Consider the following 11,557-nt stretch of genomic DNA (forward strand, 5'->3'; position numbering starts at 1 on the left):
AAGACCAAGACATTTTCACGGGTCAAAAAGAAAACTGGGTGTTCGTGAGCTTACCTGTGTTACGCTGCTGTAACAAACTGAAAGAGATACCAACTCATGCTTCAACACATCAGCTGGTTTCTGGCTGTAATTGTGAGTCCTGCTGACCCCATGGCTGGATTCCATACACTTCTAAAGCTGGAACTAGGAGTGGTACATTGTGCCTGCCCTGTGCTGGACTCTTCCACAGGGAGTCTTCCACTAGCTTTTTAGGCTGGTAGCTCACTGAGGGCACAGAATTGCTTTTAATTGCACTCTCTAGCCACATGTCTTTCAAGTTTTTCTTTTTCTTGAGTTTAATTCAAAACTGCTCTTTTCTTGGAATAAGAAAAAGTCTGTGGAAAATGTTTTGGTAACACTAATAAGCAGATGACTTTCAACCACAGGTTTTGCTGCTTTAGCTTGCCAGCAAAATGCCATTTGGCAGTCATGTCTGAAGCAGAGAAAACTGTGTAGGTCACCATCCTCAGATGCTCATACCACTATCTGTGCCAGCAGCTACTGAGTACAAATATTTGCCACCTGGACTGCTTGTGCTACACTGCAGTAAAAATAAGAAGTGCCTGTGTCAATGATATGATAATTAGTAGATCCATGCTGAGGTGGTTAATTTGGAGTCAAATGATGCTACTGATAGAAAGGGCAACAGTGATGCTCATGTGGCCAAGACATTACACTGCAGCAGCACCTACCAAAACAGCTTCATCACCAGAAATTTCAGATTCACAGAAGACAGTTCATTGCTTTGTGCCTGAACTCAGAACTGAACAGCTGTCTTTGAAGGCTGCAAACTCAAACTTAGCATCAGCTGGACCTGGATATCACCAACATCTTCCTCTCAGCTGCCAAGCATTGCATGGATGGAGGGTAGGGAAGGCTCATTTCAGGAAAACCCCAATGACTGCTTCATGACATATGTAAAGGAAGATAGGAAACCTACTGAAGGCATAAGACAGACACTTAAACTGACAGATGACCTCGAGGTTCACCCCAGCTTTCACATTTATGAAATGCGATTGTAATACCTGGTCATACATTCTCTTTATTACACAGCTCATATAAATGTCAGTGATATGGCAAAATACAGCTGAGGTCAGTAAAGCAAGTACTAATTTCTATTCATATAAGATAAAGAATAGGCTGCTGCACTGACATACCCATTATCCAGTAATTCTGCCAACCTTTATGAAAGAATACCTCTAAGGTTAGGAGCCAAATTCTTCCTTTCCACTCGACAAGGCTTGAGTTAAAAACCAATGTCTGACCCTTCTGCTGAGCGGAGTATATCAACAGCTCAGAGGATCTTGCCTGGCAAACAAATCACCAAATAATTGCAACACTCAAGACTCTGTAAACTGTGGTGAAAGCATCTTTAAAACTTTTTATCAGATCTAACTTACATTTTACATATTTTCTTCCATTTTACTTGCAGGTGAGTCTAAGCTGGAACTGCTTAGTGTCTGAACTTTGCAAATGCAGTCTCAATGTGGGAGCTCTGTGTGACTATTAAACTTATTTTGTGGGCAGAGGACCCAAACATGCTTCTACTTTAACTCTGCCAATTTGCTTCCTAGGAAAACCTTTAAATATCTCTGGCCTAGGAGCTAGCATAGAACAGTCTCTATCCCCCTGTACGTTTCTGCCCTAAACTCCCAAACATATTCATAGGGAGAGGGAAGACAATGGTGGAATTATTCTGTGCTGCCACAGCTGTTAATGTTTGCAGGTAACGCAGTGGCAGAGCTGCTGGAGACTCAGACAGCACCATGGAGGCCCTCTGGAGAGCTTTGGAAGAATTCATTTCTCCTTCAGCTGCCACAACCTGCAAAGGAACAGAAATGGAAATGGCATGGAAATGCTGCCCATAGTGGTGAAAATCCAGCTTTATAATGAGGAGAAAACCAACTAGCTTGGATACCTGGAAACAGAGGACAAGATGAAATGGCCTTTAAGTTGCTAAAGGGAGGTTCTTATTGGATATTAGGAAAAAAATTAGGTTGTCAAGCATTGGAAGGGGATGCCCAGGGAAGTGGTGGAGTCACTAACCCTGGGGTCATTTAAAGGGTATGTAGATGTGGTGCTTAGGGACATAGTTTAGTGGTGGATTCAGCAATGCTGGGTTTAAGGGTTGGATTTGGTGATCTGAGAGGTCTTGTCCATCCTAAACAATTCTGTGGTTCTCTGACATGAAAATGAAAGCCTGGAGGTGGGTGTCACCTGTCATGGGTCTCACCTTAGCTTTTTTCTCTTGAGCAGCCTCTGCTTCAGCTGCCATTGCCCTCTGCATGGCCACGGGGATCCGGATGTCTCTGATCTCCACACGAGCCACTTTGACTCCCCACTGCTCCGTGGCACTGTTGAGGGTAGCCTTGGGGACAAACAACACACCAGGAAGAGCACAGTGCTGGCAGAGGGAAAGCCACGTGGTGTACCCTGCTTGGACAGAAGGACAGGGCAAACCACACAGCAGAAAGACGGATGCTCCAGGGGCACCAGCACCCAGCATGGTGTGTGCACAGTGGGTACCACAGCCTCAGGAAACACCTGCTGGTCAACACTAGTGTCTCTGGTGTGCCTCCTAAATTATGATCCCCATCCTTTCCTTAGGTGGGCACTTACTAAACTTCTCCCTTTTACAAAGAAACACTACAGCAAGTTCCTTAAACAGCACAACACGGTAAAAGAACACTATGGGTAAGAAACAAGACAGCCCTGCAGCACTGGCAAACTCATCTGGGCTCTGGCTCCTGGGCACTCCTGCAATCTACACCACCACCATGACCCTGTCTCTTCATGGTCACTCTCCTGGCTGCAGAGGGTACAGTCTCTCTTTGGTCTGACTATGCCTTGTCTCTGACTGAAATTAGTAAATTGGGTATTGGATTTTTCCTCTGCTCTCTCCCTGGCTGCCAAATCAAAAAAAGAAACCAGATGGCATTTAAAAGTATACAGCAACTCAATTTTGTGCTCTTAGTTGCAATGACAGGAGATACAAGTCTTGCCTCAATCAAGGGTCTACTCAAGACAGAGCTTCCCCTGAGCATATCTTTCTCCATGTTTGCAGCTGCCTCTGTGCAAGGGCTAAGCTGATTTTTTTAAATCACTGGATAATTTCAGAATTTTAATTGCTTTTTGATAGAGATAACTCTGCTGCAAGAGGCTGGGGAAATACCTTTAGAATAACTCTTTCTGACTCTAAGCAATGAGATGTATAATTTAAAAAAAACAAAAAAAAAAAAACATAAAGGGAGAGTTTGTTATCCTTGTTGAAGAAAAAAAGAGAGATTATTTCTAATTTGCTACTCCCCAAAAGATGTCTCCATGCTTATGAATTTTGAGTTCCAGATTTACCTGGATACTGTGCGCAATCTCCTCACGACCTGCCAGCACCTGAGCCAAGCTCTGTGTACCCAGAACGTTTCTCAGGGCTGTCTGTGCCAGAAGCAAGGTGGCAGAGTGGACATCAGTGACATTGGCAACTGCACTGACAGCGCTGTGGATCCTGTAGTGCACCACCCCATCCACCTGGGCAGTAACAGCATCCCTCGTGAGAATCTGCATTTGAGAAATGCACACAGTCACAGAAAGATCCAACAACACGTCCTTTGTCTAGTAAGGGAATTTTTTTTAACCCTTAGTGAGTAAAAGGCATTGATAATTCAAAGAAACTAAGAATTTCTTTTGATTTCTTTGTCATTCCCCCAAAAAATTCCTTCAAGAGAGCTGTCCAGCATCAACAAAGTTTAAACTGGAGGAAAATGCTTTACATATCCTCTAAATAACTGCTTCAATTGTAAGTGAATGTCATAATTTGAATTAATTTCTTTTGCAATAATAAATGATGGCTATCCTCTTCCTTTCTTGTAGAAAGGTCCATTAATGAGCTTATACATTTCATGCAGCTTGGAAGATCTGTGCTACTTCCCCTAAACAGTGTATTTGTAAGAAACACATTAAAACAAAAGGTGCAAGAAATTATGAGAAGAAACTGAAAGAAATATTTAAGCATTCACAGAAGGGTTGTCATTTTTTGCCAGACAAGCTTCTTGTGCCTCAGAAGGCAGCTGGCCTCAGTGGAGAACTGATGATGCTCCACTATCACTTTCCCTCCTCAGCATCTTTTGCCTGCAAGGGGATGCTTCACAAAAACCCTGCCAAATGCTGCAGGAGCCTGGCCAAAAGCTGCTAAGCCTTATACATTACAAGCTCTGCAACCATCTTCTTTCTGGCCTCACATTTTGCAGGAGCCATTTTTCATTTCACACCACACACCCCTGCACCCTGTTCTCTAAGAAAAGGCTCTTTCTGTTTACAAAAAGATAATAGCCCAAAAAACATCTCCTGGGGAACACAATAGGAAATTCTGGGGTCCCAAAGAGTCTTGGAGCTGTCTCTTCTCCCTCTGCTCTTTGTTTAATGAAGGGGACAGAAGTGTCAACTCCATAAGCAGAAGAATATTTCTGCCATGGGACTGAGGCCACACAGAACCAAAACTTGATCAGAACAGGATTGCTCAACAACTCATCCTTCAGATTAAATTTTTCAGTCAAAATTTGCCAACAAAATGCCAGAAGATATATCCTACTTGGATGTATCTTGCTTCCTCCATCCATTCCTGCTTGGACCTGAGTTTTGTGGAAGGTTGTCTGCTAATTCCTGCTAATTTAATGGGATTTGTTACCCCTGGGTAATTTGCCTTTCCAAACACATGTAGATGGCTCTTTTGAATGGTGAGCTACATGTCAGATCCAATTTTATTAGGACATTAATTTGCAACTGGGAATTTTGTAGCCTGCTCCTGTCTTGTCCTCCCTGTCTCACATTCACACTTGTAACTCCCTTCCCTTATTTTTGACATCACAGTTCTGAACACACCAGCTTGACCTGCAATGATGCACCTGCAGATTTTCATTAGGAGAATCACAGAATGGTTTGGGTTGGAAGGTACCCCAAAACCTCACTCAGTTCCAACCTGCCTCCCATGGGCAGGGACACCTTTCCCTAGACAAGGCTGTTCAGAGCCCCCTCCAACCTGGCCTTGAACACCTCCAGGGATGGCACACCCATAATTTCTTTGGGCAAGAAATTGTGTTGTAAGCAGCTTGAAATGCAGAAGATACAGCTGAAAGCTAAGTTCCACATGGTAACTAAATTCCATATGGTAGCTCAGTGTGGCAAAATTACAAAACATGCATTACTTTTGATTGTGCCATGAATCTGCTGCTGAATCTTTTGTTCCTGTCTTAGATGGCTGCTAGAGAAGTTACCTCTTGTGGAGGAATCTTACAGGCAACAGTCCTCAGATCAACCTTGATAAATGTATCTGTACATGGAAGTACAAGGATCATTCCTGGAAAATAAAAATTATTAGATGAAACACCTCTGAAACTAAAGTCCAGATCCAGGAATCCTAGAGAAAAACAGATGGAAATACCCACAGAATTCAGAATAACACCCTGCTTATCACTGCAGCTGTCCTTTCTGCTTACAAGACAGGACAACAGTGATGTTTTGCATTTTCAAATAACAGAGGGAAGTCCAGATATCTGCAAATAATGTGAACTCATTAGAGCTTAATGACCTAGGACTCTTGTCTGGAAGTGGGCACCTTGAAGCTCTTGTCTGAAGTCTACCATGAGACTTTTGACAAAAATTCCTTCCATGCCCTTAATTTTCCCTTTTTAAATCACAAGCCATATATGGTTCATTATGTGTCCTCAGGAAAGACATCACCCAAGTCCAGATTCCTGCACCACATGAGGAACATTGTCCCAAGATGTGACAAATCCTGTGAAGGAGTCTCCACTCCCCTTCACTGGAGAGGGATACTGGGCAAAACTTCCAATCTTCTATTGTAACCTCAGCACCTTGCTTTGGTGCACAGAGCCACACAGGAGGCCTAGCTGCTCTTTGGACCACATGACTACTATTCAAGAGGAAGGACAGTACCTGAAAAGGACTTTTTCCTGTTATTTCAATTTCCAGTTGGCCCTTTTCATTGCCCAGAGGTGGTAACTGCACCAATGCAGACTCCTCATGCGGCTGGGTTTGGTTTGTGATTTGTAAGCTGGTCCTAGGGAACAGCCTTGGTGTAGCTGCTGAGTGTCCCTGCCCTGACACATTTACCATTTTCAGGGCAGAGGACAGCTAAGGAGCTGGCAGCAACAAGCTGTGTTGGAAGTGAGGTGCAGGGAAAGAGGCCACAGTCACTCAAAAAAGACCATGGAAGACCTGAATGCTGCATTTCAACCTCCCTGCAGTCCCCTGACAGTGTGTGCAGCATGAACTCATCCTTCTGTTGTCCAAATTGCTCAGCAGCAAAGTCACACCTGGTATCAAGGTTCTCAAACTTCTGTGCTATGACAGGAGGGTGGCTGTATCATCTCTTGAGAAAAATAAACAGTCTGCAGGTAAAGGAACTGCAGCAGAGGGGACCTTCTCATTCCCCTCTCTGCTATGAAGAAGGATTTCATGGAACCTCTGCCATTCTCTATGTGGTCTGAGTGCATTGTAATAACATAAACAAACCCAGAGGACTTTAACTGAGAAAAACTGCATGCACTCACCTGGTCCCTTTGCTTTCTTAGACAGGATGTGGCCCAGACGAAATACAACAGCACGTTCATATTCTCTGACAACCTGGGAAAATACTTGAAATTTAGAATTTTACAACTAATTCTATTTTCATTCACCGGTCCTTTAATCTTTAGCACCCATATTAAATGTGAAGAAAGTTACAAATAATATAGGAAGCAACAAAGCTGCAAATCACTTTCTTCATGTCTTCTACTTGACTCATGATTTGCTGGAAGAACGCAGCTCCTGCCCATGGAAACAAAACAGATCACATATTAAAGAATTAACAGTGGTCTAAAAAGGACACCCCAGAGCTCTCTCAACATCAGCAGCACACTCAGAGGAGTTGTAGGCAAAGGGGCTCTCACCTCAGAGAAGCTAATCTAAACCACTTCACTTAATGCATCACGACTACTGAAGGCCTGGCATCCAACTGATGTTTAACTAGAAGTTTAACTGATGATGAATGTTGAGACTGGAAGAAATTAAGTGAGGAAGTTGTGGCAACACAGAACATTTGTGAAAGAACCTGTGTGGATCTCATTTCCAGTGCACATCTTTGCTACAAACCCTTATGATTCCCAAAATGTAAATGTGAGGTGCCTTGTCTTAACTAAATCAGTAAAAAAGTAACAGCAATGATAATAGAGCATTCTTCATGTGCCTCAAATCCTGCTAGCTTACCTTGATACATGCCCAGATGGAAATAGGAAAGGTAATAAGCACCAGGAGGAATGAAAGTGAAACCAGGATCCAGCCACAGACACCAATTCCTCCCTGCCTGTCAGCTATAAAAAATATAAGGAAGAAGAGCAATGAATGAAAAATTTGAGAAGTCATCCCAGGGATGTACATCTAGCCCAGCTGCAATTATATGGGACCACAAATTCCACAGAAACTCACTCCCTCTTCCTCTTTCCAAAAGAGCCATAAACCACCTAACTAAACATTCAGCTTTATGGCCCATCAGCACAGAAAATTAGAAAAGACTCAGGAAATGCTTTTTTGCAACAGAAAAAAAAAGGAAAATTAAAGATATTACCAAAGCTGGGGGCTGTGAAGGAGAAATAAATGAATGGGTGAAACCATGAGTATGAAACTGTTGGGTGGGGCAAAGGGTTTAGTTTGTGTGAAACAAGTAGCAAGGTAAATGAGGGGAAATCCTGTTTTCTTTAGATGGACATTTTGAGGAATATTCATGGACCAGTCTATGCACTGGACCATAAACTTCAAAATTAGTTCTTGTCAGAATGCATGCCCATGCATTTTAAGCAGTTATATTGGTATGTTCAGCTCATCTCATCCCAAAATTTCATTCTAATGAAATAAAACAAATATAAAACTAATTTCATTGTTTTAGTGCTTGAAGGGAAGGCAGTAATAAAGTAAGTTATTTCAAAGGTGTAGGGAGGGACTGGAAATTTCTAATACCAAATAAAACTCACATGCCGACAGAAATGAGAAATAGGAAACAATTCAATTTAAACTTCGTAAGAAAAAACCAGCTTGTCAGGACCCTGAAACAGCAGGAGTCTCCCTGGTCTGTGAGGCAGGAGCTGGCAGAGCAGGACTGACAGGTTTGTCAGAACATTCCCAGCAGCCCCGGGGCAGGAGGACACACAGCACAGCCCTCCTGAAGCCCCTGCCCCTCCTGGGTCCCTGCGCATGGCTGGGCTGTGCCTGCTGCGGTGGCGGCTCCACTCCTGGGTGGGACATGGGACATGGGACATCTCGCCCTTGGCTGCTCACAGCTTGGCCCATTCTGCTTGTGAGGCCCCTGATGCAGACTGAATTACTCACAAGTGAACACATTTGCATTCAGAAGGGCCCTGGTTCAGGTGTCCCTGAGAGCTGGGCACAGAACAGGTGCACCGGGAGCCCAGCTTTCCTCCTCACTCTTCCCAAAAAAACAGCAATTTTAAATCCCTGGTTGTTTTATGAGGTATCATCAGGCACTTTGCAATCAGTGGCAAAATTGATTTGAGGAGCTTCCCTAAGCAAATTACTGTGCAAATCTTAAGGCCATGTGTATAAAAACAGGATTATTAGGATTTAGTGTGAAAATCTTTAACCCTTTAACTGTTATCTGTTCTCCTCACATTACATTACACTAGTGGTGTGGCAGGCTACAACAGGTACAAAAAATACCAACAGTCAGGTGTGTTTTAATCAGTGGAAAGAGATCAAGGAAAGTCACAGAATAGGCATCATTCATAATTCTTAATCTGAAATCTGAGCAAATTAATCATGAAGGGATGTTTTGTTCAGGAGAACTCAACGTTTTTACTCTCTCCTAATATCACATAAATGACCAGCTTACAGAAAATATCTGAAGATTTTTCTCCAGTGACAAATTTGATTATTAATAACCTCCTCAAAAGCAATTTTGGCTTGTAGCATCATCTACCATCATCCACCTGAGCCCATTGTGAAGATGCCTGGTGAGAATGGCACAATCCACAGACAGGGGAATGGATGGGAAGAAATGCCAGCACTCAGCAGATTGATGCTCAAGCAGCTGAGAAGAGTTAAGGGTCAAGATATCACCCCTAATCACCATGGGCAAAAAGCATGCAGCCAAAACTTGACAAAGTACAATTGAATCCTTCTCCACAAGAACTGTCCTAGAGATCCTGATGCCAGCTAATAGTGTAGGTTACATTTAGAAAAGGAGAACACAAAATTATGTATTTGAATGAAACTCCTAGCTCCCCCCAAGCCACCACAGATCTTCTCTGAATACCCCAAAGTTTCAAACCATTTAACCACACAACAAATTAAAGACTCTAGAAGAAAACAATAGTTAAGAACCAGTCACAATCCCATGTATCATTGACCTGAGTTTGCCATCCCTGTATATGGATTATAATACTCATAACCACCAAAAACCTCACTTGACTCTTTAGTCCAGAGCAAATCAGGAGCTGCAATGCACCACAAAATGTGAGAGCTCATAACTCAGCAGTTGTGGAAAAACTGCAAGGTGATGGAATAAGATTCATTTCATTTTTACTCAATGCACTCATTAGGGTACATCACAAACAGACTTGGTAAACAAATTCTATATGTGGGTTTAACACTTGGAAAGCAAATGAAAAACTCAGTGTGGGCAAAAATCTCCCAGGCCTCCTACAGCAACAAAAAGATGGAGTAGATTCAGTCTCTTTAACCACCATGCTTTCTACTTTAACCTTTCTGCTTTCTCCTAAGGGCTGAAAAATTCTTCTGTCTTCCCTAACTAGATCCTATTTTCCTCTCTCCAGTCCATCTCTCCATACAGAAGCGTATCAATAGCTGAATCAGTTTTTTTCATGCATGGGGCCATGTTGGCAGAAGGTAGATGCTGATGCATCCTGGCAGGGCAGCATGAGGCAACTTGCTCTGTCACTTAGAGTGGCACATTCTGAGTTTTCATCTCCAGTCTAAGTTGTACATCAAATGTACCTTTTTGTTTGGTTAATTCTGCTCCTTTTTAATATTTTTGAGAAAAAACCCACTCTCACACACACAAAACAAGACCTACCAATTAGATGTTCTGTGTTCATTTTCTTGGGTCTCTCTGTCTGGGGATCCATCCCCTTAGAGGGAAGCTCTGATCCCCTCATAGATGAGACAGCAGCAAACCTTGAAACTGCAGGGCTCGTGCAAGATGCTGAAGAAGGAGGCAGGAGGAGAGAAGGAGAAATCCCCTGTATGAAAGTCTTCTGGGAGTTGGTTACCCTGGTGAGGAGAGGATGTTCCCAAACACAAGTCTTGTGTCTCTGATGTAGCTGGATGGTATTCTGTGGCTGTCCTCTGTCTGGGGTGCACTTGGCCCAGCTGGTCTTAGGCCCCACAAAATACAAGCTGGAAATAATTTCTATGAATCCATCACTAGAGATTAAAACACCCACAAAAAAGCCAGGAAGATAAAGTGAGTCCTGTGAGCAGCAGCTGAGGTACAGCCTTAAGAAAATGAGGCTCAGGGGAGATCTCAACCTTCTCTACACCTGCCTCAAAGGAAAAGGATGTTGCAGCAAAGTGAGGATTGGTCTCTTCTATCAAGAAACAAGCAACAGTATAAGAATAAAAGGCCTCAAGGTGTGACAGGGTTTAGATTAAATATGAGGAAAAACTTATTTCACGAAAAGAGTTGCCAAACACTGGAACAGGCTACCCCGAGAAGTGGTAGGGTCCCCCTCCCTGGTGGCATTTAAAGCACACATAGCTGTGGCACTTAAGGATGTGGTTTAGCAGTGGACTTGGCAGTGCTGGGTTAATGGTTGGACTCAAGCCTAAGTGGTCTTTTCCAACCTATGATGCCATAAAACCAGAAGGCAGATTGCATGCTGCTCCTCTGCTGTTTTGGGGCTCAGCTGCTGTTCAGATCTCAAACACCAGCATAATAAATAAACAAAACTCCAGGTGAAGTCTCCAAACTGTGTAGAATAGTCCACCACACTCTTCTTCACACTGTCCATCAGTACAGGCTGAGCCCTGTTGATCTGGATAACCTCAAAACCACGGCAGAAGCATTTCAGTTCCCAAGCTTTAAAATTGTCCCCCAAGTAAGAATATTTTTCACAAAATATTTTGACAATCAAATTAAGCACAGCATTTCAGACTAAGCCATTTCTGAAGGCTGCAGCAGCAGAGGGCAACCCTCTAAAAGGACAAGGCTGTTGCTTGTTATTTTAATAAAATATGAGAGGTGGGGTTTTTTTATATGTAATTTATGAGTTTGATATATAGCTACATTAATTATAGGGCTGGTTTTTGTGGGCATCTGTTATCTAGAATATCTCTGAAGATCTGGCTCCAGCTTCATTTCACCCAAGTCCTCCTTCCTGCCAGTAATCACCTTGGCCACAGATGGGTCATTCAAAGCTGATTGTTCCCCAGAGAATCCTTTTTCAGTCTCACAGAGAGAAAACTACATCCCTAAACACATTTCAAATCCCAC

At 43.0% G+C, this 11,557-nt stretch overlaps 1 protein-coding gene across 2 annotated transcripts; it reads right to left on the reverse strand.

Annotated features, from left to right (window-relative positions):
• Positions 1-1,055: 1,055 nt before the first annotated feature.
• STOML3 (stomatin like 3) lies at positions 1,056-10,242 on the reverse strand. Of its 2 annotated transcripts, none has more exons than XM_066544932.1 (7): positions 10,139-10,242; positions 7,300-7,403; positions 6,606-6,678; positions 5,307-5,389; positions 3,391-3,594; positions 2,273-2,407; positions 1,056-1,861 (listed from the first exon to the last, which is right to left on the reverse strand). In XM_066544932.1, exons 1-7 carry the CDS (start codon positions 10,218-10,220, stop codon positions 1,661-1,663), a joined length of 882 nt encoding a protein of 293 aa, XP_066401029.1. In that variant the 5' UTR covers positions 10,221-10,242; the 3' UTR covers positions 1,056-1,660. The 2 variants fall into 2 exon arrangements, with proteins under 2 accessions (XP_066401029.1, XP_066401030.1); XM_066544933.1 differs by having other exon boundaries at positions 1,714-1,861; positions 2,273-2,472.
• Positions 10,243-11,557: the final 1,315 nt, after the last annotated feature.

This window comes from Molothrus aeneus, chromosome 2 (genome assembly GCF_037042795.1).
Source record: "Molothrus aeneus isolate 106 chromosome 2, BPBGC_Maene_1.0, whole genome shotgun sequence".
Classification (NCBI taxonomy): domain Eukaryota; kingdom Metazoa; phylum Chordata; class Aves; order Passeriformes; family Icteridae; genus Molothrus; species Molothrus aeneus.

Excerpts from the sequence above, each read along its gene's own strand:
- STOML3 (XM_066544932.1), bottom strand. The coding sequence starts at position 10,220 with ATGAGGGGATCAGAGCTTCCCTCTAAGGGGATGGATCCCCAGACAGAG. Across the intron at positions 5,390-6,605 it reads TAAGAAAGCAAAGGGACCAG|GAATGATCCTTGTACTTCCA; the intron begins GTGAGTGCATGC and ends TTTATTTTCCAG. Across the intron at positions 1,862-2,272 it reads CTCAAGAGAAAAAAGCTAAG|GTTGTGGCAGCTGAAGGAGA; the intron begins GTGAGACCCATG and ends GTTCCTTTGCAG.